The sequence below is a fragment of the Raphanus sativus genome, chromosome 6, assembly GCF_000801105.2.
Source record: "Raphanus sativus cultivar WK10039 chromosome 6, ASM80110v3, whole genome shotgun sequence".
Taxonomy (NCBI): Eukaryota; Viridiplantae; Streptophyta; class Magnoliopsida; order Brassicales; family Brassicaceae; genus Raphanus; species Raphanus sativus.
This window is the reverse complement of record NC_079516.1, coordinates 39,834,681-39,859,075: the sequence shown is the minus strand read 5'-3', so window position 1 is coordinate 39,859,075 and position 24,395 is coordinate 39,834,681. Positions and strand designations below refer to the sequence as shown.

The window sequence follows — 24,395 nt, the reverse complement described above, 5'->3', positions numbered from 1 at the left end:
TAATTAGCGAGAAGAAGAAGAAGACAAAGAAAGTAACATTCAATCCGGCGCTAATTCAAGGACCTTCAAACACTTCTACAGTCACTGAAACAGAGGATACAGTTCAAGGTGGAGTTTCTCCAGCATCTGAGAACCCGGAACCTGAATCCTCAAGCTCGGAGAGTGAGGAAGAAGTTGTGGAAGCTCAACAGGAAAATCTAGATAATTACATTCTTGCTAGAGACAGGATCAGACGAGAAGTAAAGAAGCCTTCTAGGTTTGATGATTCAGATTGCGTGGCTTATGCTCTAGCTACAGCAGAGAAGATAAATATGGATGAACCTAAATCCTATTTAGAAGCAAGAAGAAGTAAGAGCTGGAAGTTATGGTACGAGGGAATGCAAGAAGAGATGGATTCATTGGAGAAAAATCAGACTTGGAAACTGGTTGAGAAACCAGAGAAAAAGAAAATTATTGGCAGCAAGTGGGTTTTCAAGCTGAAAGAAGGCATTCCTGGAGTAGAGAAGCCGAGATACAAAGCTAGATTAGTAGCTAAGGGGTTTTCACAAGTTGAGGGGATTGATTACACAGAAGTGTTTGCACCAGTGGTGAAGCACGTGTCAATCAGAATCATGCTGTCACTTGTTGCAAATCATGATCTTGAGTTGGAGCAATTAGATGTGAAAACGGCCTTCTTATACGGAACACTAGACGAGGAAATTTATATGGCACAACCAGAGGGTTTCGTTGAAGAAGGAAAGGAAGATCAAGTTTGTTTGTTGTTAAAATCTCTTTACAGATTAAAACAATCACCGAGACAATGGAATAGGAGATTTGACAGTTTCATGAAGGGACAGGGTTATTACAGAAGTGCTTATGATCCTTGTGTCTACATGAAAGGTTCAGATCTATCGCATATGGTTTATCTCTTAATCTATGTCGATGACATGCTCATAGCGTCTAAGGACTCAAAGGAGATTAAAAGAATCAAAGACAGTTTGAAGAAAGAGTTTGAGATGAAGGACCTAGGAGCGGCTTCAAGAATACTTGGGATGGATATTATTAGAGACCGGGAGAAGGGAACTCTAAGGCTATCACAAGGCAAGTATCTACAGAAAGTGTTGGAAACTTTTAACATGGCCGAGAGCAAAGCTGTGGTTACTCCTATCGGACCACAATTTAAGCTTAAGAGTTTGACACAAGAAGAAGAAGACATGGAAGCGAGATTCATGAACGTGATACCGTATGCATCAGCGGTTGGAAGTCTAATGTATGCAATGGTGGGATCTAGACCGGACTTATGTTTCGCAGTGGGATTAATCAGTCGTTATATGAGCAAGCCAGGAAGACAGCACTGGGAAGCAGTTAAGTGGGTATTAAGGTATCTTAAAGGAGCTCTAGATTCAGACCTAGTGTTTACTAAAGGAGAAGACTTCAAAGTACGAGGATTCTGTGACGCAGACTACGCTACCGATTTGGACAGAAGAAGATCCGTTACCGGATATGTGTTTCAAGTCGGAGGCAACACTATAAGCTGGAGATCAGGTCTCCAACATATTGTTGCACTATCAACGACAGAATCGGAATATATGGCATTAGCCGAAGCTTTTAAAGAAGCATTATGGCTTAAGGGTTTTGTTGGGGAGTTGGGATTTGAGCAAGATGACGTGAGAGTGTTTTCAGATTCTCAGAGTGCTATACACTTAGCTAAGAATGGAGGGTTCCATGAACGGACTAAGCATATAGACACTAGACTACATTTTATCAGAGACGTAATTGAAGCTGGCGACGTTACGGTTCATAAGATTCACACATCTATCAATCCTGCGGATTTCCTAACTAAGTGTGTACCTGGAAAGAAGTTCGAGACATGTCTGGAGCTTCTTAAAGTCCTGCCATAGTAGGTCTCGTGTGGCTGCAGGTGACAGTGCTGTCGAGTTGTTCACCTCGCGGAAAGGCCACAAAAGAAAGTATCAGTTTCAGGAAAAGTAAACTGATGGTTCGACAGGGAATCACAAAGCTTAAGATGAGTTCAGAAGATTACCTTATGATGGTTGTAGACAGGAGTAGTCTATGCTAAGAACCTGCAAAATTATTCATACTAGTCAAAGAATATTTTATGCAGGATAAGAAGCTTCAACAGAAGCTGGGAAGATCATTATAAAATCAGAAGTTCTACCTAAAGGCGTGTGGTTGCAGCAAAGGAAACAGCTACAACAAAACTGTAAACATAAGGCTATTAGTTTACAAGGATAAAGCTCTTGAAGGAATTAAAGAAATAATTCTATTTGGCTACCTAAACGGAAGTGACGATGGTGAAGAGACGTCAACGCCAACGCAAGCTACAACATTAAACAAGGACAAATGTTTAATTATTTAGCAAAGGAATCTTTCATTACAGGTTTTCAAGGAGAGCTTATTACACGTATAAAGGAAGAAGAAAAGTCAAAGCAAAAGAAGATACCTTTTGACCATTTGACTAATCTGGTTTTGGTCCTTCAAAGGTGTCGTGAGGTAGCAATAAGGTTTGTTTGCTACCGGGGAATCACGAGGAGTAAACGTCTTACTGGATTCATCAAGAGACAAGCTGAAAAAATTGAAATCAAAAGGTCAGAGCTTTGCTCAAACGTCTAAGGAAGAAGACAAGGAGGAGCAAAACGGGACCTGAGATATCAATGGTGATGGCGGTGGAAGCAATCGCCGGTGAAGACAAGCGACGGTGAAGTCGGGGTCTTGTCTTGGTCACAGGGAATCGAAGAGGGAGAGAGGATACAACCAAGGCGGAAGAGAGAAGCACGGATCGGAGATAGCATGCAACTCCGGTGAAGACTGCGTCGAGGAACAGACGGTGTTCGGAGAGGACGATGCGGCAAGCTCGTCGAAGCTTCTGGTTTTCATTTCGCAGAGAGAAAGAGAGAAAGAGATAGAGAAGCGGAGAAGTCGAGAGAGCCCAAGAGCCAAGGTGGAGAATGTGAGACTTTGTGTCTCTTGGGCCTGCTGGTGGGCTTCGGGTTTGGACCTGAAACAAGACATAAAGACATTAGTCTAAGTCCAATTAGGAATATATTTCTCTGTCGGTTTGTAACATGATATTCCTTATACAACAAGGAATAACATGATCGACTCTAGTATATAAAGAGGTCTCTACTCTAGGTTGTAAGAGACAACAAATACATATCTCTCATAGAACACGCAACTAGTGCGAAGCTTGTAACCTATTTGATTCATAGTGATATTGAGTTTGTCTCCGGTTTGGAGAAGAACTCGGCAAACATATTTCCGTGTTTGAATCTTTGATTACAAGAGAGCCAAGGTCGATTCTCTACAACTACGTTCGCATCTTCTCTACGTAAAGGTTTTTGGCTTCATTGTGATTACATTTTAAATCTATAGGGGTCTAATCTCATAAGCTCTGTATTTTGTAATGTTCTTAAAAAAACCAGCTCTTTATTTCGTAAATGGTCTTTGTAGGATTAAAGAAGAAGCCACCAAGGACAATACCACTGACTGACCGATTCTGATGCATTCCCTTCATCAGCATTCCACAAAACAATCCAAAGCTAGAGACTCTTGTAACATTGTAGGAATGTTGTCATCGTTGACTTAAAACTCAAGTTAGACTAATATCACTATCTTCCTCCGTGTGTGTAGTTATCAATGATGTGAAACTCAAGTTAGACTAACATTATCAACTTTTTTTTTTGTAAACTATAACATTATCAACTTACATAACGTAAGATGACGACAATCCAAGGAACAAACAAGAGATCACCAATCTATTTTCTTCAGTAACCACACATGAGTTTTACAAACACATTGCTTTCAAGAACACATAATATACTATTATTGTATCAATCAATTGGAAACAGCTACACAATGCAGAAAACGAAACAAGTATGGGACTGTACCCACAGAACCAGACCAATCGACCTTCCCACAAATCCTGTCTCCAGCTCTTTGCAACGAGACCAACTCACACCGAACACTCGTGCTAATGGTTAAATCCTTTTCCATTACATCACACAGCTCCAAAACCGCTAGCTTTCCGTCGTGTTCCGCCATCGCACCCACAGGAGAGATTCGCAGTTTATTCCCACCAGGACCGACCAATCTCCTCCATACATTGCACTTTGTGTCAAACCACATAATCCTCCCATGCCAGTCAAAGAGAGCAAAGAGAACATCCTCCACCACACACAAGTGACGCACCGTAGCATAAGCTTTTAACCTTTCCTTTCTTCCACCTTCCGCGAGTGTATGGCTCACCATATGAACCATCCGTTCTCTCTCACCTTCTCGCGGGTTGTACACATCTATCTCGTTGTTCTCCACCATATAAACCTTCCCCTCCACCGAGGCACTACACCGTAAGGCTTTACGCCCGTACTCCGCCCCCGCAAGCTCCCAGGTTCCCGACTTTGGATCGAAAACTTCAACTTGGGTCTCTTCCTGAATCTGAAACCTTCCGTCAGAGAAGGGTACGCCTCCTCCGATGACGTATATCTTCCCGTCGACCACTCCCACAGCTGCACCGCCCCATACTCGAGGCACGCTCATGCTTGGTCCCTGAGTCATGTTTCCAGATCGCGTGTTGAGGATCCATAGATCCGAGGAAGGTTCGTAATATCTGCCGATGAAGAAGATCTTTGACCCCACTGAGACAACGGTTGAAGAACCGTACTTAGGATGAGAAGGGAAGGGAGTTGGGTTCAGAAATAAGCGATAGTCCGTTGTTCTTGTTGTTGTGAGGGTAAACCAGTGGAAGGATGAGTTGTCGTTTCCTAGGAAACATAGATAGAGGGAGTGCTTGTGGGGGACGGGTTGTAGTCGTTTGAACTCAGGCAGCGAGCGAACAAGGGCTCTTAGGTTTTTTGAGACCAATAAGAGATTTAGGTGATACATTTCTGGGACGCGGGCCAAGCAACTCAAAACTATTTCCTCAGGTAATGAAAAAAGCGACGGCGGCTGCGGCGGAGGAGGATGGGTTGTGTGTTTGGAGTTAGACATTATTGTTTCAACATTAGAGACTGAAAAAGTTTGTTCTTGCATGCATTATATAAGATGATGGTATTTAAACAAACCCTAAACCGCCAAGATGTTTGGAGATAAACAGCAAGATGTTCTTTACTGGTTTCTACACCCGGCATGTTGTAGCATTTAGGGTAAAATAACTAGGGATGAATATTTCGGTATTTTATCGGTTCGCTTTGGTTAATTCGATTTTAGAAATTTTCCAACTGAAAGTAAACCAAAATTAATTTGGCTTAAATCGGTTTCGATTCGGTTTGTATTCGGCTTGGTTTGTATTTTGGTTTGGTTCAATCAGATTCTCCTAATTTAGTTCTTTAAAGAAAAATCATATTTAAAACGTAAATTCATGGTCATGTACTATGAGAAAAATAATTAAATAATCTTAATCTAATATAAAACTAAAACAAAAATCTTTTGAAACCACAAAGTTTATAGGAATGCAATCAAGTAAAAATTAATTAAAATAAATAGAAATTAATAAAATATCGTTAATAATGTCTCTTAAAATAAATTAGGTAAATTAAATCTAAAAAAATGAAAAAACTTTAAAACCACAAAAAGTTTATAAGAACAAAATCAAATCAAATTTAACTAAAGTAATTTTTTAGAAAAATCAACATCGTTAATAAAACAATAACTTCAGTCTTAGGATTTTAGTATATTGTATATTGTTAGTATGTTTGATTCAAATAATAACAAAAACACATTGGTTTATTGGTTCAGTTTAATTCGATTCGATTCATATTGGTTTCGGGTTCAGTTGGTTTGTGTTGGAAAAATCTTAAACCAAATTATTTAATAATAGACGTTTGTTTGGTTCAGATCAGTTTCGGTTCGGTTAGTTCAGTTTGAGTCGGTTCAGTTCGTTTTTTTTGCCCGCCTCTAAAAATAACAAACTATGAAATGTAAAAGAAAACAACAAGATGTTCATTAGTTTCAAACACGCCAACAAAAACAAAAACAAAAAGACAGTTTTATGAGAAAAATCTAATCTGTTAATTTAGGATCCTACATTTTATCTACTTTTAACAAGTTATATTAGATTATTTTTTTAAAAAAATATTATTTAATTTTTATTTTCACTTATAAATTAATTATTATGACATATTTTATTATTTACATTAATAAAAAAACAACTATAGATTTTTTTAATGAACAAAGTCTGTTGTAAAAGAATCTAACAACATCTTAATAGCCTTTTAAAATATATTTTTTAAATTACACATTAATTAATTTCATAATTAGTAATATACTATTATTATAAATAAATAGTAATTAAAATATTATTATAAAACAATAAAATAAAATTTCTATACTATTTTTAAAAATTTATAATTATATTATGTATACAATCTATTAATTTAGGATCATATATTTTATCTATTGTTAACAAGATATTAGGACCACTTATAAATTAATTAATATGACATATTTGATTATTTGCATTAATATAAACCAACTATAAATGTAAATTTTATTTTTAATGAACAAAACATGTTGAAAAAGAATCTATCAAAATCCTACTAAATTTTTAACAAAAATATAAAAAAAAGTCTTACCAAAATTTCAATTTTAAAAAAAATTAATAATGTATTAATGTAGTAACAAAAAAGGTTCAAGATTCATGTAATTTTCTAGACTCAAAAATTGTTGTGTAATTTTTAAAAAATTTCTTGACAAAATATAAAATTTGAAATAAATATTCAAACTCAAAATATTAATATTTCAAATTTTACCAGAGATAAAATCATATATAATAAAAATAACTCTTTGGAATGCAATACAAAAAACAAACTATGTTAAAAATTAAAGTAATCTAATATTTATAAATATAATTTAATAACAATAAAAAAGAAAACTTAATATCATAACATCCAAAATATCATATATCAATAAAATTTACTAAAATAATATAATAAATACTACTATGTATAAAATTTACTAAAATAATAGGGCTAAATCCTGTCAAATAGTAAAATAACATATCTTAAAGTATATTTTTTAAACACAACATGTCAATATAAATTATCCTAAATATATAAATTTGCGATAATATAAATAAATATATTTAAAAATGTATTATATGTAAAATTTATAAATTAAAGAAAACGTGTTTTGAAGGAGATTCCTTATTATTTTTTAGTGCCTAACTAAAAATATATTAGTAAGTAACTAAAATTAATAACAAAGTAAAATTTATTAAAAATCAATATATTAATAATGCCAAATAACAAATCTAACAATAATATTATAGAGTTACACAATATATATCATTAAAGTGGAATATATATTATTTTAAAAATAATAGGGCTACATCCTATGTTAAAAATTAAAGTAATCTCATATTTGTAAATATTAATTTATAAAAAATAAAAAGTAAAACTTAATATCATAACATCCAAAATATCATATATCAATAAAATTTACTAAAATAATATGATAAATACTACTATGTATAAAATATACTAAAATAATAGGGTTACATCCCGTAGAATACTAAAATGATATATCTTAAAGTATATTTTTAAACACAACATATAAATATAAATTATATTAAATATATATCTTTTCGATATATAAATAAAAAATTTTAAAAATGTATTATATGTAAAATGTATAAATTAAAGAAAAATATATTTCGAAAGAGATTCTTTGTTATTTTATGGTGTCTAACTCGAAATATATTAGTAAGTAACTAAAATAATAACAAAATCAAATTTATTAAAAATAACTATATGTTAATAATGTCGAATAATAAATCTAACAATAATATTATAGAGTTACACAATATATCTTATTAAAATGGAAAATTTATATTTTTAAAGGTTGTAATAATATCAAAACTATATAGTTTTAAAATGAAAAAATATCCGCACGGATGTGCCGGTCAAAATCTGGTAATACATTAAAACAGTTTTAGTCTTGGCTAAAATGTACTTTTAAAACCTTAATTTCAAAAATGTTCAAATAATCAACCTTAATCAACAAAAATCTGTATTGAGTTTTTGGATATGGTCTGTAGAAATTGACCCGTTTGTAGCTTTAATAAAATTAATATAATAGATCGTTTATGAGAGAATTCAGTTCCAATTACATGATGCATTTGGCAGAAAAGAATGATCTTGACCAATAAAGATTAGGATCCTAAAGATTATGCTTTTTCTCCATGTGTAGTCATCAATTATGCGAAGAGATCATTATATATTTTGTATCAACTTGAATATGGAAAAGTCATCTTTTTAATGGGTGAAATTTCTATAGCATTTTAATTTGAATGATTCCATAAAGTGAGTTGGTCGTCCTCTCACTTGTAATATTTTTTTAGTTAATAATCTATAAGATCTAAGATTAGTCCATGAGAGAACATGTCTTTTGTCTCCTAAACCTCCTTTATTATCATCATTATTATCAATAATCCTATTTTTATACCATTTCACAGCGACGACAAGCAGATATATATCGATATAAAGAAGGGTAGACACCTCAGACAAGAGGATATCAGAGAAGATGTATCAAGATCAACAACACCCCGTTGGTGCTCCTCCTCCTCAAGGTAATTCCCTTCTTATCCTTTTTTTTTGTTTCTTGAATTCTAATGTTGTGGTTGTTATGCATATAGGGTATCCTCCAAAGGAAGGATATCCACCACCGGGATATCCTCCGGCAGGATATCCTCCACCACCTCAGGGATACGGTCAGGCATATCCAGCACAAGGGTATCCTCCGCCGCAATATCCTCAAGGTCCTCCGCCGCAGTATCCTTATCAGGGTCCCCCACCACCACAATATGGTCAGGCTCCACAAAAGAAAAAGAAAGAATCAGGATTTGTCGAAGGATGGTGCGTTGACTCTCTCTTTTTTGCTTTAATATAATATGGCTTTGAATGGTTGCAACCGAACTTGGTCACTACCACTTTTTATACACCATTCATAAACTTTGGTCAGAAACGTGGACCGTTTTCATGAAGAAATAGAACGGTCCAGTTCGCAAACGAACTGACTCGCTCGTCTAGTGCAGCCATCTAAAGTCCATATGTTTGCTAGTGAATGTAACTTATATGTATGTGTGTGTTTGTGTTACAGTTTGGCTATGCTCTGCTGTTGCTTTCTATTGGAAGCTTGCTTCTGATTGAAGATTGAGATGATATTCGCCCGTTGACCGTTTTCAGGATGCCATCGTATTTTATGAAACAAGATTATAATTATTACGTGCTAAAAAAGAAGAAGAGATGAGTTATAATTGTTTCTTAAAGACGTGTTTGACATTTAGACATCTTCTCCTTATGTGTGTGTATATGTGCGTTAGCGTTCTGTGTTTGTTCGTGTTCTTTATTTTTATCTATATCTGGCTTTGAATTAGAATTTTATTTAAGTTCTTGTTTTATTTTACTTTTACTATTGTTTGTTTTAAAATTACCAAAATGTTCTTGACCGAAATTCATAATTTCGCAAATCAAAAATTAAAATATGTATTTGTTTAAGTCCTTATGATTTTTAAGTTTTGTTTGGTATTTGTACACAAATTTAAATGTTTCTGACTATTATTTAATTAAGTGTTAGTGTTCATCTTCTGTATATGTTAAGTGAACTGACTTTTGTATAAATGCATTCATTTTCCAGTAGAGGAACATAAAATACGGTCAACTCCAATGAGACTTTAAAACATCAAATTTAATGTTTACTGATTTTCAATTTGATTCCAAACTACACTATTTTATTAAATTTGGTGTTTTGTGAATCGTACTATACCAATTTTTGCTAACTATTCATAACACTAAATATTAAAAATTATATCTTATTGTGTTATATTTAATAATATTTAAATTAATATTTATTAACTTAAATTTATAAATAACAATAAATAAATATAAATTATTTTAAACAAAAGTTAAATAAATATATAACTCAGTCAAAACAAAATTATATATAACATTGAGAACATAAAACTATAATATTTTAACAATTGAACATAAAATCTGAATAGAAGTTAGTTATTACAATAAACTAAAGTACTAAATTACTTAATGTACATACATATATATATATATATATATATAATATTTAGTTTGATGTGATATAATTAGAAATAAAAATTGAGAATACCAAAACACTAAATTTGGTATGCCAAGAAAAATAGACCGAATCCGATAACTCGAACCGAAATGGTTCAATAAAAGCGGTATGGGTCAGGTATGGGTTTTGCTAACTGATTGGATCCTTAAATTTGGGTATTATGGGTGTTCGGATCAGTATGGTATATATCTGAAAACGATAGAGTATATTCATAACCGAGTTCATACTTTCTTTATAAATTTTTTTTCCATAACTCGATTCAAGCATCAAATCTCCAAACCCTCAAATATTCACTCCAATTTCACTTCATCCCTTCAGCTATTTTAAAACCTGGAATACAAAATCTTATATCGTTTATTTGATTTTTCCAAATGGAAAGACAAAATCATCGCTGTTCATCTCCTCATTCAGAAACTGGAAGGATCATTCACAAGTATGTGTAATTCTTCTATGTACTTGATATGTACGCACTCATGAAAAAACCAATCATGTTTTGATTCGGGTTTATTGGGTTAGATTGTTTAGACAATAAATTTGAACCTCCTTCTCGCATATATAATTTGTTCTATGTATATTCTTTGTTGTTAGCACAAGATCTGCAAGTTTATTTTGAAATTTGTTTTTGATTTGTTGTTAGCTCATTATTTTATGTATTCATGTTTGTTCTTGTTGTTAGCATAGTATTTTTGTATATCACTAAGAGTTACGATATATATTGTTTTCACGTTTGAGTTTTTATCATTACATATGAGTTTTATTTTTTCTTTGTACTTAGCATAATTTTTTCTATATGAGTTATCGTTAAGAGTATGATTGGTTTGTAGAAGTTTTTGTACGACAAGTCCTTGTTTTATTTTGATGATTTCAGTCATCGACGAAGTCATAAATTCACTCATTCAAGTTAATTGAGTGTATTTAGAGTAGAAATGAGTGTTCTGGGTAACTTAAACCCGGGTGTTAAAAAAAGATAACTTAAACCCGATTTAGAACCGAGCCTATACAACCGGTTTTCACATGATTTACTAAACACGAGCCGAACCTTAGTAAACTCGAACCTAGACCAAACCAAATTTTTATAATATTCCAATGAGACTAAAATTATTATGCTCCCAAAAACCCAAATGTGAATTTATTGAAGTTAAACTTGATTTTGGGTTATGCTTAATTATGGGCCAATAAACTCTTATTGGACTAAACCCAAAATTAAGCTCAAATTCTAGAATCCTTCTAGAATTATCATCACCTCCTTAAGTAGAAAAATCTAGAAAATGTAGTAGAAAAATCTAGAGAGTAAGAAAGAAAAATCTAGGAAGTAAGGAGATTGTGTAAGAATAATCTAGATATTTGTAAGCTAGTTTAGGAGGCTATAAATACCTCCTCATCCTCTCATTTGTAACAACACAAGAAGTTGAACAAGTGTAATAATAAGAAAGTTCTTAAAGAAATAAAGAGTGTTCTACTCAAAGTTCTCTAAATCTTTTTGAGAGTTCTTCCATAAAATTCTTCATACTTAGAAATTCTCTTGGTTCTTTCGGGTTCTCGGGTATTACGGTCTTGGGCTAGTGCTAAGCACTATCAAGGGTGATTTCTTTACATGGTATCAGAGCCAAGCTAATCTTGTGCTCTTCAAGATCGGGTTTTAAAGAGAGCTCGGGTTTATTCTAAGTATGGAATCAACGGGTCGTGTTGTTGGATTGGGAATGGAAATCCTAAACCAATCTAACTACCGATTATGGAAGTCATGCATGGAGTCATACCTGGTGAGTGAGGACTTATGGGATGTCGTCGGTGGTAACAGCACAACACCACCAAGAGGAAATGCTGCAACCCCGGAAGCGACAAAGGAGTGGACACGGAAGAATGCCAAGGCGGAGTTTGCTTTGAAGAGGTCCATATCTGCAAGCATATTTGAGCATGTCTCAAGGTGTACTTCCGCTAGTTCCATTTGGCAAGCTTTAGATCAATTGTTCAACAAGAAGAATGAGGCTAAGCTACAATTATTAGAGAATGAGCTTGCGAATGCGAAGCAAGGGGAGTCTTCAATTTCAGAGTTCTTCATCAAGGTAAAGAACCTATGCTCTGAGATTAATACTCTAAATCCGGAGGAGTCAATTTCTGAAGCACGGTTGAAACGGTCTATTATTCGAGGTCTACGGCCCGAGTATACACCGTTTGTGACTTCGGTTCAAGGATGGGCTACACAGCCGTCCTTGGAAGAGTTTGAGAATTTGCTAGCTTCGCAAGAGTCATTAGCCATGCAAATGTCAGGAGTTAAAATTACTGATGACTCGGGAAGCGCCTTTGTAGCTCGGAGACAACAAAGCTTCAAGGCGAAAAACAAAGATGGAGGTTCAAGACACAATGATGGAAGTGAAAGATCTTCCATGGATAAGAAAAAGTTCAAGTGCTACCGGTGTGGAAAGCTTGGGCATTTCAAAAGAGATTGTCGAGTCAAGTTGAAGGAAACAAATATGGTGGAGTCAAAAACTCATATTGAAGACGAAGAATGGGGGAAATGTTTCACGGTGGAGGCTACACATCCAGGTACACTCACAACTAAGAACTTGAGAAATGACTGGATCGTAGACTCGGGTTGTAGCCATCATATTACCGGAGACGAGAAGTTATTTTCTAGTCTTCAACGTCATGATGGGAAAGAAGCTATTATTACTGCCGATAATTCTATCCATCGAGTTGAGAAGGAAGGGACTGTTGTCATTAAAGGAGATGATGAAGAGCCGATCACCCTCAAGAATGTGTACCATGTCCCTGGAGTAAAGAAAAATCTTCTTTCGGTGGTGAATGCGGTTGACTCAGGTAACTATGTTCTATTTGGCCCAAGAGACGTTAAGTTCTTAAGGAATATTAAAGAATTAAAGGCGGATGTTGTTCACACTGGAGCACGCGTCAAAGATTTGTACGTTTTATCGGTCTCACACGCCTATGTGGAAAAGATGAGTACAAATGACAATGCTTCCATCTGGCATGCAAGACTTGGCCATATAAATATGACCAAGCTTAAAGTCATGGTGAATAAAGACTTGGTTCATGGGCTTCCAAAGTTAAAGATTCAAGATGGAGGAAAAATTTGTGAAGGTTGTCAATATGGAAAGTCACATAGACTTCCATTTGATCATTCAACCTCAAGATGCAGTGGTCCATTGGAGAAGGTCCATAGTGATTTGATGGGTCCAACGAGAACATCCTCCTATTCCGGGTTTCGCTACATGTTGCTGTTCGTAGATGATTTCTCAAGGTACACTTGGGTATACTTTGTGAAGGAGAAATCAGAAGTATTTCAAAAGTTCCAAGAATTCAAGGTCACCGTGGAAGGAGAATTTGGTCGAAAGCTGAAGGCTCTAAGGACGGATAATGGAGGAGAGTTTATGTCAAAGGAGTTTCTCTCTTTTTGCCAAAAAGAAGGTATTAAGAGAGAATTTACATGTCCATATACACCTCAACAAAATGGAGTAGCAGAAAGAAAAATTAGACATCTAACCGAGACGTGCAGAAGCTGGCTACATGATAAGAATTTGCCTAAGGCCTTATGGGCAGAAGGCATGAGATGCGCAGCCTATGTCATCAACCGAATGCCACTCAGTCCAAACAACATGAAGTCACCTTACGAGATGATTCACAGGAAGAAGCCAACGGTGAAGCATCTCAGGATATTTGGATCAGTCTGCTACGTCCATGTGTTTGACTCTCAAAGAACAAAGTTGGAAGCAAAGGCAAAGAAGTGTATCTTTGTCGGTTACGATGAACAACGGAAGGGCTGGAGGTGTATGGATCCAGAGACACATAAATACACAGTGTCTCGTGATGTTGTCTTTAACGAAGTTTCATCCTACTATGGACCACATCAAGTCTTAGATGAGCAAGATGGTTCAAGTTCCTCTAAGACTGATGAACAAATTATTCAAGTTTCAAGTGATAATGAAAGCTTTGAAAAGGAGACTCAAGGTGAAAGGGGGAGCATTGACCAAGATGAAGAAGAGGAGCATGATCATGGTTCTCTCGCCAATCAACGACCGAAAAGGAACATCGTCAAACCTGCTCGGTTCAGAGATGAAAGGTTCGTCACCACTTACTCTTGTTACTTTGCAGCTCCTCTAGATGAAGATGAACCATCATCTTATGAAGAAGCAAAAGGAGTTGAGGAATGGATGACCGCAATGAAGGAGGAGATTGATGCTCTTATGAAAAATGAAACTTGGAATTTGGTTCCAAAACCCAAAGATGCCCAGCCTGTTTCTTGTAAATGGGTGTATCGACTAAAGCGAAAGGCAGACGGAAGCATTGATAGATACAAAGCAAGGTTGGTTGCTCGAGGGTTCTCTCAGAAGTACGGAGAAGATTATGATGAGACCTTCAGTCCAGTAGCAAAGATGACTACGGTACGCTCACTCTTATCTTTAGCTGCAAGCTTTGGATGGAAATTATGGCAGTTAGATGTGAAGAATGCTTTTCTCTATGGTGAGCTTGATAAAGAAATATTTATGGAGCAACCACCTGGTTTTGAATCACAAGAGTATCCTAACCATGTGTGCAAGTTGAAGAAGGCCTTGTACGGGCTAAAACAAGCTCCACGAGCTTGGTATGGAAAGCTTGCTCAATTTCTTCAATTTTGCGGTTATATGGCATCAAGTGCTGATCCAAGCCTATTCTTCAAGAAAAGTGGAAGAGTTCACGTAGTAGTTCTCCTCTACGTGGATGATATGATCATCACTGGAAATGACAATGCTGAAATTGCTCGTCTACAAGAGGATATGTCGGTGAGGTTTGAGATGAAGAAGTTAGGCGAGCTGAACCACTTTCTTGGTCTAGAGGTCGAAAGGTTAAAGGATGGAATATTTATCGGTCAACAAAGTTATGCAAGAAGGATTGTTGACAAGTTTGGAGTACATCAAGGAAAGGTACGTTCTACTCCATTGGATGCTAACATAAGGCTCAAACGTGATGAAGGATCCTTGTTAGCCAATCCCCAACCTTATCGGTCTCTTGTTGGAAGTCTTCTATACTTAACCATTACAAGACCAGATATTGCCTTCGCGGTTGGTCTTGTAAGCCGGTTTATGCAGGAACCAAGGAAGCCACACCTAGAAGCAGCAAAGAAGATATTGAAGTATGTGAAGACAACTCTTGGAATGGGACTGATGTACAAGTATAATGCCAAGGTTTCTCTTCACGGTTTCACAGATGCTGACTTTGGTGGAGATTTAGATGATAGAAAATCAACTTCGGGGTTTGTGTTCTTATGTGGAGACACAAGCATTTCATGGTGCAGCAAGAAGCAAGCAACGGTGTCTTTGTCTACTACTGAAGCTGAGTATAAAGCTTCAACACTTGCAGCCCAAGAATGTATATGGCTTCGAAAACTCCTTGAAGACTTGTTTCAGCCAATCAATAAATCAGTTACCATCTATGGAGACAATCAAAGTGCCATCAAGCTGGCCAATAATCCAGTGTTCCATGGAAGGACGAAGCACATTGAATTGGAACATCATTTCATAAGAGAAAAGGTGCTTGATGGAACAATAGAAGCATTGGAGGTTCGAAGCGAGGACAACATTGCTGATATCTTCACCAAGTCACTACCAAAAGGTCAGTTCGAGATACTTCGTTCGAAGCTCGGAATGGTGGACAAAATCAAGTTTAAGGGGGAGTATTGAAGTTAAACTTGATTTTGGGTTATGCTTAATTATGGGCCAATAAACTCTTATTGGACTAAACCCAAAATTAAGCTCAAATTCTAGAATCCTTCTAGAATTATCATCACCTCCTTAAGTAGAAAAATCTAGAAAATGTAGTAGAAAAATCTAGAGAGTAAGAAAGAAAAATCTAGGAAGTAAGGAGATTGTGTAAGAATAATCTAGATATTTGTAAGCTAGTTTAGGAGGCTATAAATACCTCCTCATCCTCTCATTTGTAACAACACAAGAAGTTGAACAAGTGTAATAATAAGAAAGTTCTTAAAGAAATAAAGAGTGTTCTACTCAAAGTTCTCTAAATCTTTTTGAGAGTTCTTCCATAAAATTCTTCATACTTAGAAATTCTCTTGGTTCTTTCGGGTTCTCGGGTATTACGGTCTTGGGCTAGTGCTAAGCACTATCAAGGGTGATTTCTTTACAGAATTAACCCTTAACCAAACCTGTATTTGACATTCATTTAAAATTTGGTGTTATTGTTAGAGTTGCTATAAACATCTCGTTTGTTTCTCTGGCAAGATGTGAGAATTTAGTGACTGAAGAACAATTACAACTTTTACATTCAAGTTACTCATAATAAAAATCATGAGAAAATGCTATAAATACAGAGTAAGCAAGCTTATGCTGTAAATCACTGTAATTAATTTCATATTTCCATGAAAAAATTAACATTAGGATTCTCTTTAACCAATAGTCTAAGCAGTTAAAGAATAACATCTTCTGTATTAACAGATGTAATTCATATATATGATAATTAAACTAATAAAGAAAATCCGCCAGGCCTAACATGCATCGGAGCGGGAAATACTTTGATATCACTTCGATTTTTCCTCTTAGACAAAATTATGGAAAAAATCAATTTAGCTATCAAAATTCTATAAATTTATCCTTACGGTCTTTTATCCAGAACATATCATTTTCCATCTTAAATATTGATCTATACGTTTAATCCACCAGTTCCTTCGTGCTTTCCATAATCGAATTCTTTGCCGCTCAATTCCTCAACATACCCATTTCCAATAATTACAATGAACTATTGTTGTATAAGCTCATATCCAACTTTATCCGTTAATACGATATTTGTTCACTTTTAATTTAAAGTACAAAATTCACATAAAATTGTTTTTGGTTTCTTCCCCAAGAGATCTGATTAGTTTATTTTATATATACTATAAATTATTTGTCTAAAATTCTAATTTGAGAATTCAATTAATATTTTAACAATCCTAAAACTCAAACAGCCGATGAAATTATTTGAAAGCAATCAATTTTTTCCATAATTATTAAGACATTATAGAGAATAGTTTTCAAAAATACTACAAAATTTTTATAACCAGCAAATCACTAAAAATAGAATAAAATCTAAATTTTATATTACTATATTGGTTATTTTTATAAAATTAATCCAATTTTTTAATAATTTTTTTGTTAAGATATTTTTGAATGATATGAGAATTAAAGTTTGTGGCAACTCTATAAATAAAAGGATACTGAATAAAACCGACACGAAATACTTAAAAACCCTAGAAACTTTCACAACTTCCGAAAACCGCCGCCAGTTGAAATGACAACTAATCTTTAAAACTATCTTTTACAACATTTAAGAGCCGCCTACAGTTGACATATCATAGTTTTTCTTCTGACAACAGATTTTCCGACAGCAGATCTTCCAACGCTCAATCTGCCAGGTATCGGTTAAAATATTTTCTACTATTTCGTAAAATTTATCGAGAACAGATCATCCGATGTTCGATTTGCTAAGTAAATGATCAAAAAAAAAAATTCTTCTACCATTTCGTAAAATTTATCCCCTTTTTTGAATCAGTTCAAAATTTGCCTAAACAAAATCAAAGTTTGAAGCAAATTTGTAAAATGGAAAAACTAAAAGGTTCCAGTCAAGCACCCAAAAAATCTATAATTTATCCCATGTAAACTGAAATCCAAAACAAAGGTTAAAATGTATTTTATAATATTATGTTATTTGATGAGCGTGTCTTCTTTTCATTTCTATGGATAGTTTTATCGTTTTACTCGCTTGTCATTCTTCTTCGTAATCTTTAGGATTTTCTATTGAATATTTAATTCACTACGGTAATTAATGTAATTTTGTTGTAGAGACATTAATAGTTTTCAATGTTTTGTGGGTTTATGGAGAACTTTAAAGTAAACAAAGTTGTGAAATGGGAGGCCCAAAGCAGATGTGGACACCAAAAGAAGAAAAAGCTCTTAGAGACGGAGTACGTGAATACGGAGCTGGAAAGTGGCGTGGCATACTTTCAGACAGCAAGTATGGCCTAGATTTGAAGGCTCGCTCAAACGTGGACCTCAAGGTAATAAAAATGACAATAACCTTTAAGAGATAGGTTGAAACTTACATTTGTTTTGGGTCTGAAACACTTGACAGGACAAATGGAGAAATATAGGTGCAGGTATATCTGGATCTAGGAAGAAGAAGGCTAAGATTGCTTTTCAAAACCAGGATGAGGATGATGATACAGCTCTTGCCATTGTGGCTGTGGCTAACGATGATAATGGAGAACAAGAGATTGTTCCAGCATCTCCTGCTAATGATAATGGTGGAGAACAACAGATTGTTCCAGCATCTCCAGTTAATGATGATGATGAAGGACTCTTTACAAGGTTTTGACGTTTTTCCTTTTAATATATGAGATAATATCTGACCAGTGCTGCGGATGTTTTGCATCATGAAGCTTGGAGACTTAGTTTAGTTTCTTGAAGATAGTTTAAAATATGTTTTCTTCTAGTGTGGATACATTTATATTGGAGGCTATTACCAGCTGGAAGAAACTTTTGCTTCCTAACAAGAAGTCGATCTTGCTTCGTGTTGAGGTACTCTTAAGACAATCTCTAATAGAATACTATTTTTTTTCTATATTCCACTATAAAATACAGTAATTTAGTGGTATGTCTCTACGATAGAGCAGAGTTATTCTATAATAGAATTACTTTATTACAAAAATGTTATTTTTAACTTTATTTTTAGAGTTATCTTATTCTAAATTGCAATATATTGAAAAAAATAGTGCTCCATTGGAGATGTTCGGAGCCTTTTTTTCTATGTTTATCCGTTGAGTTGTTTATTCAAACCATCAAGAACTTACGTGTGGCTGTAAATTATTTTCAGGAGAAAAACAATATGGAACCGGGTATGAAACGGCTTGTGGCTTCAAGACTTACGCATTTGGTAAATGTTGGAACAATAATCAGGGTAATAAAAGACACTTTGATCGAAAACTTTATTCTAATAAAATAACTTCAGTGTTATTGTTTGATTGATAATATTGAATAAAATAATCTGTAGACGAAACGAAAGAAAACAATAATCAAAATTTCTAATGAGTTAGTTAACTATGTTTTATCTTGCGTGTTTGTTGATGTCTCAGAAAAATAACAGATACAAGATTGCTCCAACCTATGCGGCTGCAGAAGCAGAACAAAACTCTCCTCAACTCTTATTGGTAGGAAGCAATGAGAATGGTGTTAAGAAACAAGGAGAAGCATTTAAGATAAACGGCATGACAGAAAAAGAAGCTTCTGCAGCCGCTGCAAAAGCGCTGGAGGAAGCAGAATTTGCAAGGGCAGAAGCTGAAGAAGCGGCTAGAGAGGCAGATAGAGCTGAAGCAGAAGCCGAAGCTATGCAGGATTATGCAGTGGCGGTAAAGAAAGTCTGGAACGATTGGATGCATGGCCAAACTTGGTAAGAATTTAGAAATCATTTGTTAGTTTTCACAAACCTGATGAAAAAGGAGGTATCGACGAAGTATTATGTGTCTTCTTGTTTCTGTGCAGGTGGTGAAGCTGCATAATGTCAAAGCTTGAATGTAACATCGTTATCTATAACTAAGAACATTATGTTAAACTTTTTTCCTATTGCTATATTTATCTGTGTTTGTAATAACTTCAGAGGTTTCTCGTAACCCATTTACAAACTTATTTCTCTTTCTTTGAGTTTTGAATTTAAGGTTGAGTCACTTTTGTTTTTGTGTATGTTTGTTTCAAAACTGCAAATGTCTAAGAGGCAACGCTTGACCAGACCGGTAGGAGAAACAAACTCTTGATTCATACGGGGGAAAAAGCACACAAGACAAGAAGACTAAGAAGATCAAGAAGAGAGACCATACATTCTTGGAGAAGTTTAGTTCTTATATTTTAAATGAACAAAGAAAAAAAACTATGGGAGATATAGAAGAGAAAAAGAGTCTTAAGATCCTTTACACATGCAATGGAAGAAACTGAGCGGCAATAACGCTCCAACAGCTGCGGAATCTTGGTTGAACGCCAAGATCCCATAGTTTGATTGTAACATTTCCTTTTGTCACTTTTCTCATGTTAAAACCCACTTGGAGAAAAATAAAAAGAAGAAAAATTCTCATCATGTTAATTACAAAAATAGGGTATTGATGTCTTTCTTGAAAATAAATTTTAAAAAGGGATGTAGTATAACGCTTACCATAGGAACCATCTATTACTATAAAAGAAGGTTGGATCCTTCCTGCTGACACATCAGCGTCCACGTCAGAAATTCGGTTGCCCAGCATCTGACACGTGTCCAATTCTCTAGACGCACCGTATCAATTACTCCGTGTTATCATGGGCTTCGTCTGCGTGTCCTGCGATTGGGCTTTGTGCGGTTGGGCGTGTTATTCGGCCCGGATACCCTCTAACCCTAGAACGTCGGAAGAGAAGAAACGAGATTCGTCATTCCCATTCTCACGGTGGCGAGGCGGTGAAGTTTACGCTGCCTCTTCCCACAGCCTAAAACGGTTTATGTTATCGTCTTAACTCCCATTGATTCCTCTTCCACGATCTGTTTTCAAAGCTTTTTGGATCTGAGAGTTCAGTATAAATATATGTTAAAATTCTTCTCCTCGAACAGATCTTCTGTTCGTTTCCTTTTTTTTTGAACTCTGAAAATGTTGTACTTTTGTGTAATTCGTTTCTTTTTAATAATAGATTTTCCAGATGTTTTTACTCTTTGTGTAGTGTTTTAGCAGAAGATAAATCTTTAAAAGGTGGATTCAGTTCCATGCGTGGTAGTTGTATTCTTACTGTGTTGTTGATTAGTTTATTTTACTCTTGGCTGGTGCTGGGAAGACGCTCTCGGCGAAAGCTATTGCCGGGGAAGCTGGTGTGCCTTTCTTCTCCGTCTCCGGATCTGAGTTTATTGAGATGTTTGTCGGTGTTGGTGCCTCGAGGGTCCGTGATCTTTTTTTTTTTCAGAAGGCCAAGGAGAACGCGCCTTGCATTGTCTTTGTAGATGAGATTGATGTTGTTGGTAGGCAAAGAGGAACAGGAATTGGTGGAGGTAATGATGAAAGAGAGCAGACTTTGAATCAGCTGCTAACTGAGATGGATGGGTTTGAAGGTAACACTGGTATTATCATTGGTGCTGCAACCAATAGAGCAGACATCTTGACTCTGCTTTTGCTGAGGCCGGGACGGTTTGACCGACCAGTACTATCTGATTCATGCAACATTGATATTATATTATCTTTTAGTAAAAGCTGGTGCTAAGCTATGAGTTTGTGATGCAGGTAAGTGTTGACGTTCCAGACATCAAGGGGATAACAGATATTCTCAAGGTTCATGCTGGTATTAAGAAGTTTGAAAATGATGTCTCACTTGAAGTGATAGCGATGAGAACACCTGGATTTAGTGGAGCAGATCTTGCTAATCTGTTGAATGAGGCCACCATATTGGCTGGACGACGTGCCAAGACAGCGATATCATCGAAAGAGATTGATGACTCCGTTGACACTTTTTTTAATGTGTATGTAAGTTTGTAGTAATCAGTGATTAACACTTTTATGCTTGGACGCTTCACGGAAAGATGCTTGGGTCAACTAGAGTGGTTACTCTTCTAGCGTTCAATCCAAAATAAATGTCCAATGTGAAAAGTCACTGCAGATGGTCGTTTTATGAATGAATAAAGTCATCCATTAAACATAGAAATCCAGTATATATGTTAGCTCTTTAACTTGGGATTGATAGGAAAGATGCTTGGGTCAACTAGAGTGGTTTTTCTTCTAGCGTTATTCTTCTGCTACCTCTGAACCGATTTTAACTTACTGATCTCATCAGTTTCATTGCAGGAACAGCAGCCAATGTGTTATTGAACACTTTTAATCTTTTATGCTTCGACGAAGACATTGTTTTCTAAAAATACAAATTCTGATTTTTTGAGACTCTTGACTATGTTTTGATTTTAAATTTAGTTAACAGACAACTGTCTTATCTTAGAGTTTTGCATTTCCGGTTCTGATGGAACCATCATAGTAAAACTTACACATAAGCCCAATTATTGGTTACAAATACAGAGCCTCTAATATGTATTTACTATGTTTCAGTGGTTAAATATTTCCATGGAATATATCGTACTACTTTATTCATCCATAAAACAAAATAAATATATTCCAAATAAATCAACGCAACCGCTGCATGACATAACCTCATAAAATCTATAATCCAGTCAGCATAAATTATTCTAACATTATTAGTAACGCAAATAATTATTGTAAACTATATTTTTTTTTTCTAAAACATTCAATAAAACTATATTTTCCGTATGTTTTTGTAGTCATTTTGATTATGTTATCAATATTTATATTTCAACTACTAAATTTTAATCAGAAATATATCAGTTATCAGTTTATAATCAGTTTTAAAGTTCCAAATATAAAATATACGGAAAAAAAATTAAAACCCCTAAGATTATTTCTGACATTTTACTCTTACATTAAAATTATCAACTCATTGCCATGATACATCTTTTTCACCAAAAGTGCATCGTTAATCGGTTTATATCAAATTTAAGCTATCCAACATGTCGATATACAATATTTTAATGTTATTATTTTCGGTTTACATGACTAATAATTAACTGTCCTAATAAGAATTTTTCCACCTCTATATTTTACTAATCTATATTTACAAATTCTTTCTTTCCTCGCAATTTTATTTATATTCATCCAATTCTAGAAAATTACAAAACGATGTAATACCACAACCAACTCTCAACTATAATTAGCGCATCAATTACTTAAAGGAAAATCATCTAATCTTCTAGATAGTATGGTTTATTTAGTCTTTACAAACAATACTGTCGACAAAATTTAACAACAAATCTATATTTTAGAATAATAATAGATAAGATTAAATATTATATCTAACTATTTAAATTATTTTCTAATTTACATCCCGCCCGTAGGGCGGGCCAATCCTAGTGTCTAATATATTACATCCACCAGTCTAAACAAGAAGAAGATAGTTGGATCCCCAACAAGCATCAAACTATGAGACTACAGACATGAAAGACAAATCATACTTACTGCAACAACATTTACAAGAGATATTTATAAAAATCAAGTCTCTCGTAATCAAGATCTCACAAAGAACTCAATAATAATAAGAATAATTATCTTATTAATCTCTTAATAAAAATCTCTGAAAACCTTAAACTTTCATATACACTTATAAAACTCATAAGTTATGCAACAACCTTAAATCTCCTTATATAGGGATTAGATAATTCTTACTCTCTATGAACTTTAACATATTTCTTTACTAAACCATAAATTGGTAGGATTAGGTCTTTAATTTTTTTTATCTCAAGCTTCCTTTTCTTTCAAGCTTAATTCAACATTCTCTCCCTTAAACTTGAAATCTACTTTCAACAAATCTTCAACACTATCTTTCATCTCCTTGAGCTTCAATTCTCCAAAGTCCAAACGCTTTATTCGCGATATCGCTTCCACGTTCACTTCCGGATGTATGTTGTTGTAACTCTTCAAGTTATATATCTTGTTCCATAGCTTGAGTCCATGCCATGTTCTTGCCATCATCCGGGTCAATTCTATGACCTCTATCAACAACTCCAACAACTGGAGACGATATGTAGGATACTTATCAATATAATTCTATCCTACATATGATGGCAAGAAATGTGCAAATTGCAAATTGCATTAACAGAACCAAACATATTTTTCAAAGAATTTTCTCCTACATACGGGAGCTCGAAAAAATCAAAAAGTAGATATCAAGTATGTACGGTCGTTAAATAATCTGACTGACTTGTTCGTCAAGGCACTTTCTACTACAACATTCCAAAAACATATCTATAATATTGAAATGCGATATCTGCGTGACTTATGAAAAAATGTTATTTCTAGTACTCTCAGGAAACAATTATGTTAATGTACTTTTTGTGGTTTTTATCCAATAGGTTTTTCCATGATTAAGCTTTTATCGAACCGATACATAATACAAAATAGATACTCCCTCTGTTTTTTAAAGATAGATGTTTTAGAAAAATAAATTGTTTCACAAAGATGTATTTTTTTTATGTTTCCTATACAAAAATTGTTAATAAAATTGATTGAATTTATTGAAAGACTATTGATTAAAATGCATTGGAATTTGATAATTTCTAAAAATGATGTATAGTTAATGTATTTTCTTAATATGTGTGAAAACATCAAAACATACATCTTTAAAAAACAGAGGGAGTAATTCAGAAGGAATGTTAAAATAATATTTAGTGATTATCCATTGCAATATATTTTTGTTATTTTGTCTTAAAGTATC

At 34.6% G+C, this 24,395-nt stretch overlaps 4 protein-coding genes across 8 annotated transcripts; 3 read left to right on the top strand and 1 right to left on the bottom strand.

Annotated features, from left to right (window-relative positions):
- Window positions 1–3,679: 3,679 nt before the first annotated feature.
- Window positions 3,680–5,066, bottom strand: LOC108808487 (F-box/kelch-repeat protein At2g22050-like). The gene has a single exon (XM_018580621.2). The coding sequence runs from the start codon at window positions 5,026–5,028 to the stop codon at window positions 3,835–3,837; it is 1,194 nt and encodes a 397-aa protein (XP_018436123.2). The 5' UTR covers window positions 5,029–5,066; the 3' UTR covers window positions 3,680–3,834.
- A 3,168-nt stretch (window positions 5,067–8,234) lies between these two features.
- Window positions 8,235–9,480, top strand: LOC108810520 (protein CYSTEINE-RICH TRANSMEMBRANE MODULE 10-like). Of its 2 annotated transcripts, XM_056988055.1 has the most exons (4): window positions 8,235–8,297; window positions 8,450–8,563; window positions 8,630–8,849; window positions 9,094–9,480. In XM_056988055.1, exons 2-4 carry the CDS (start codon window positions 8,518–8,520, stop codon window positions 9,137–9,139), a joined length of 312 nt encoding a protein of 103 aa, XP_056844035.1. In that variant the 5' UTR covers window positions 8,235–8,297; window positions 8,450–8,517; the 3' UTR covers window positions 9,140–9,480. The 2 variants fall into 2 exon arrangements, with proteins under 2 accessions (XP_056844035.1, XP_018438130.1); XM_018582628.2 differs by lacking the exon at window positions 8,235–8,297 and having other exon boundaries at window positions 8,370–8,563.
- An 828-nt stretch (window positions 9,481–10,308) lies between these two features.
- Window positions 10,309–20,133, top strand: LOC130496142 (telomere repeat-binding factor 3-like). 4 transcript variants are annotated; one of them, XM_056987962.1, is made up of 8 exons: window positions 10,309–10,516; window positions 17,441–17,479; window positions 17,956–18,121; window positions 18,196–18,431; window positions 18,557–18,641; window positions 18,937–19,020; window positions 19,196–19,509; window positions 19,602–20,133. In XM_056987962.1, the coding sequence occupies exons 1-8, from the start codon at window positions 10,455–10,457 to the stop codon at window positions 19,606–19,608; spliced, it is 993 nt and encodes a 330-aa protein (XP_056843942.1). In that variant the 5' UTR covers window positions 10,309–10,454; the 3' UTR covers window positions 19,609–20,133. The 4 variants fall into 4 exon arrangements, with proteins under 4 accessions (XP_056843942.1, XP_056843943.1, XP_056843944.1 ...); XM_056987963.1 differs by lacking the exon at window positions 17,441–17,479 and having other exon boundaries at window positions 19,602–20,132; XM_056987964.1 differs by lacking the exon at window positions 17,441–17,479 and having other exon boundaries at window positions 17,946–18,121; window positions 19,602–20,131.
- Window positions 20,134–20,402: 269 nt separating this feature from the next.
- On the top strand, window positions 20,403–21,598 carry LOC108808486 (ATP-dependent zinc metalloprotease FTSH 2, chloroplastic-like). The gene is made up of 3 exons (XM_056987356.1): window positions 20,403–20,543; window positions 20,877–21,266; window positions 21,347–21,598. The coding sequence occupies exons 1-3, from the start codon at window positions 20,403–20,405 to the stop codon at window positions 21,596–21,598; spliced, it is 783 nt and encodes a 260-aa protein (XP_056843336.1).
- Window positions 21,599–24,395: the final 2,797 nt, after the last annotated feature.

Excerpts from the sequence above, each read along its gene's own strand:
- LOC108808487 (XM_018580621.2), bottom strand. The coding sequence starts at position 5,028 with ATGCAAGAACAAACTTTTTCAGTCTCTAATGTTGAAACAATAATGTCT.
- LOC108810520 (XM_056988055.1), top strand. The coding sequence starts at position 8,518 with ATGTATCAAGATCAACAACACCCCGTTGGTGCTCCTCCTCCTCAAG. Across the intron at positions 8,564-8,629 it reads TGGTGCTCCTCCTCCTCAAG|GGTATCCTCCAAAGGAAGGA; the intron begins GTAATTCCCTTC and ends TTATGCATATAG. Across the intron at positions 8,850-9,093 it reads TCAGGATTTGTCGAAGGATG|TTTGGCTATGCTCTGCTGTT; the intron begins GTGCGTTGACTC and ends TTTGTGTTACAG.
- LOC130496142 (XM_056987962.1), top strand. The coding sequence starts at position 10,455 with ATGGAAAGACAAAATCATCGCTGTTCATCTCCTCATTCAGAAACTGGA. Across the intron at positions 18,642-18,936 it reads CGATCTTGCTTCGTGTTGAG|GAGAAAAACAATATGGAACC; the intron begins GTACTCTTAAGA and ends AATTATTTTCAG. Across the intron at positions 19,021-19,195 it reads ATGTTGGAACAATAATCAGG|AAAAATAACAGATACAAGAT; the intron begins GTAATAAAAGAC and ends TTGATGTCTCAG.
- LOC108808486 (XM_056987356.1), top strand. The coding sequence starts at position 20,403 with ATGGGCTTCGTCTGCGTGTCCTGCGATTGGGCTTTGTGCGGTTGGGCG. Across the intron at positions 20,544-20,876 it reads CACGGTGGCGAGGCGGTGAA|TTTATTTTACTCTTGGCTGG; the intron begins GTTTACGCTGCC and ends GTTGTTGATTAG. Across the intron at positions 21,267-21,346 it reads CGGGACGGTTTGACCGACCA|GTAAGTGTTGACGTTCCAGA; the intron begins GTACTATCTGAT and ends TTTGTGATGCAG.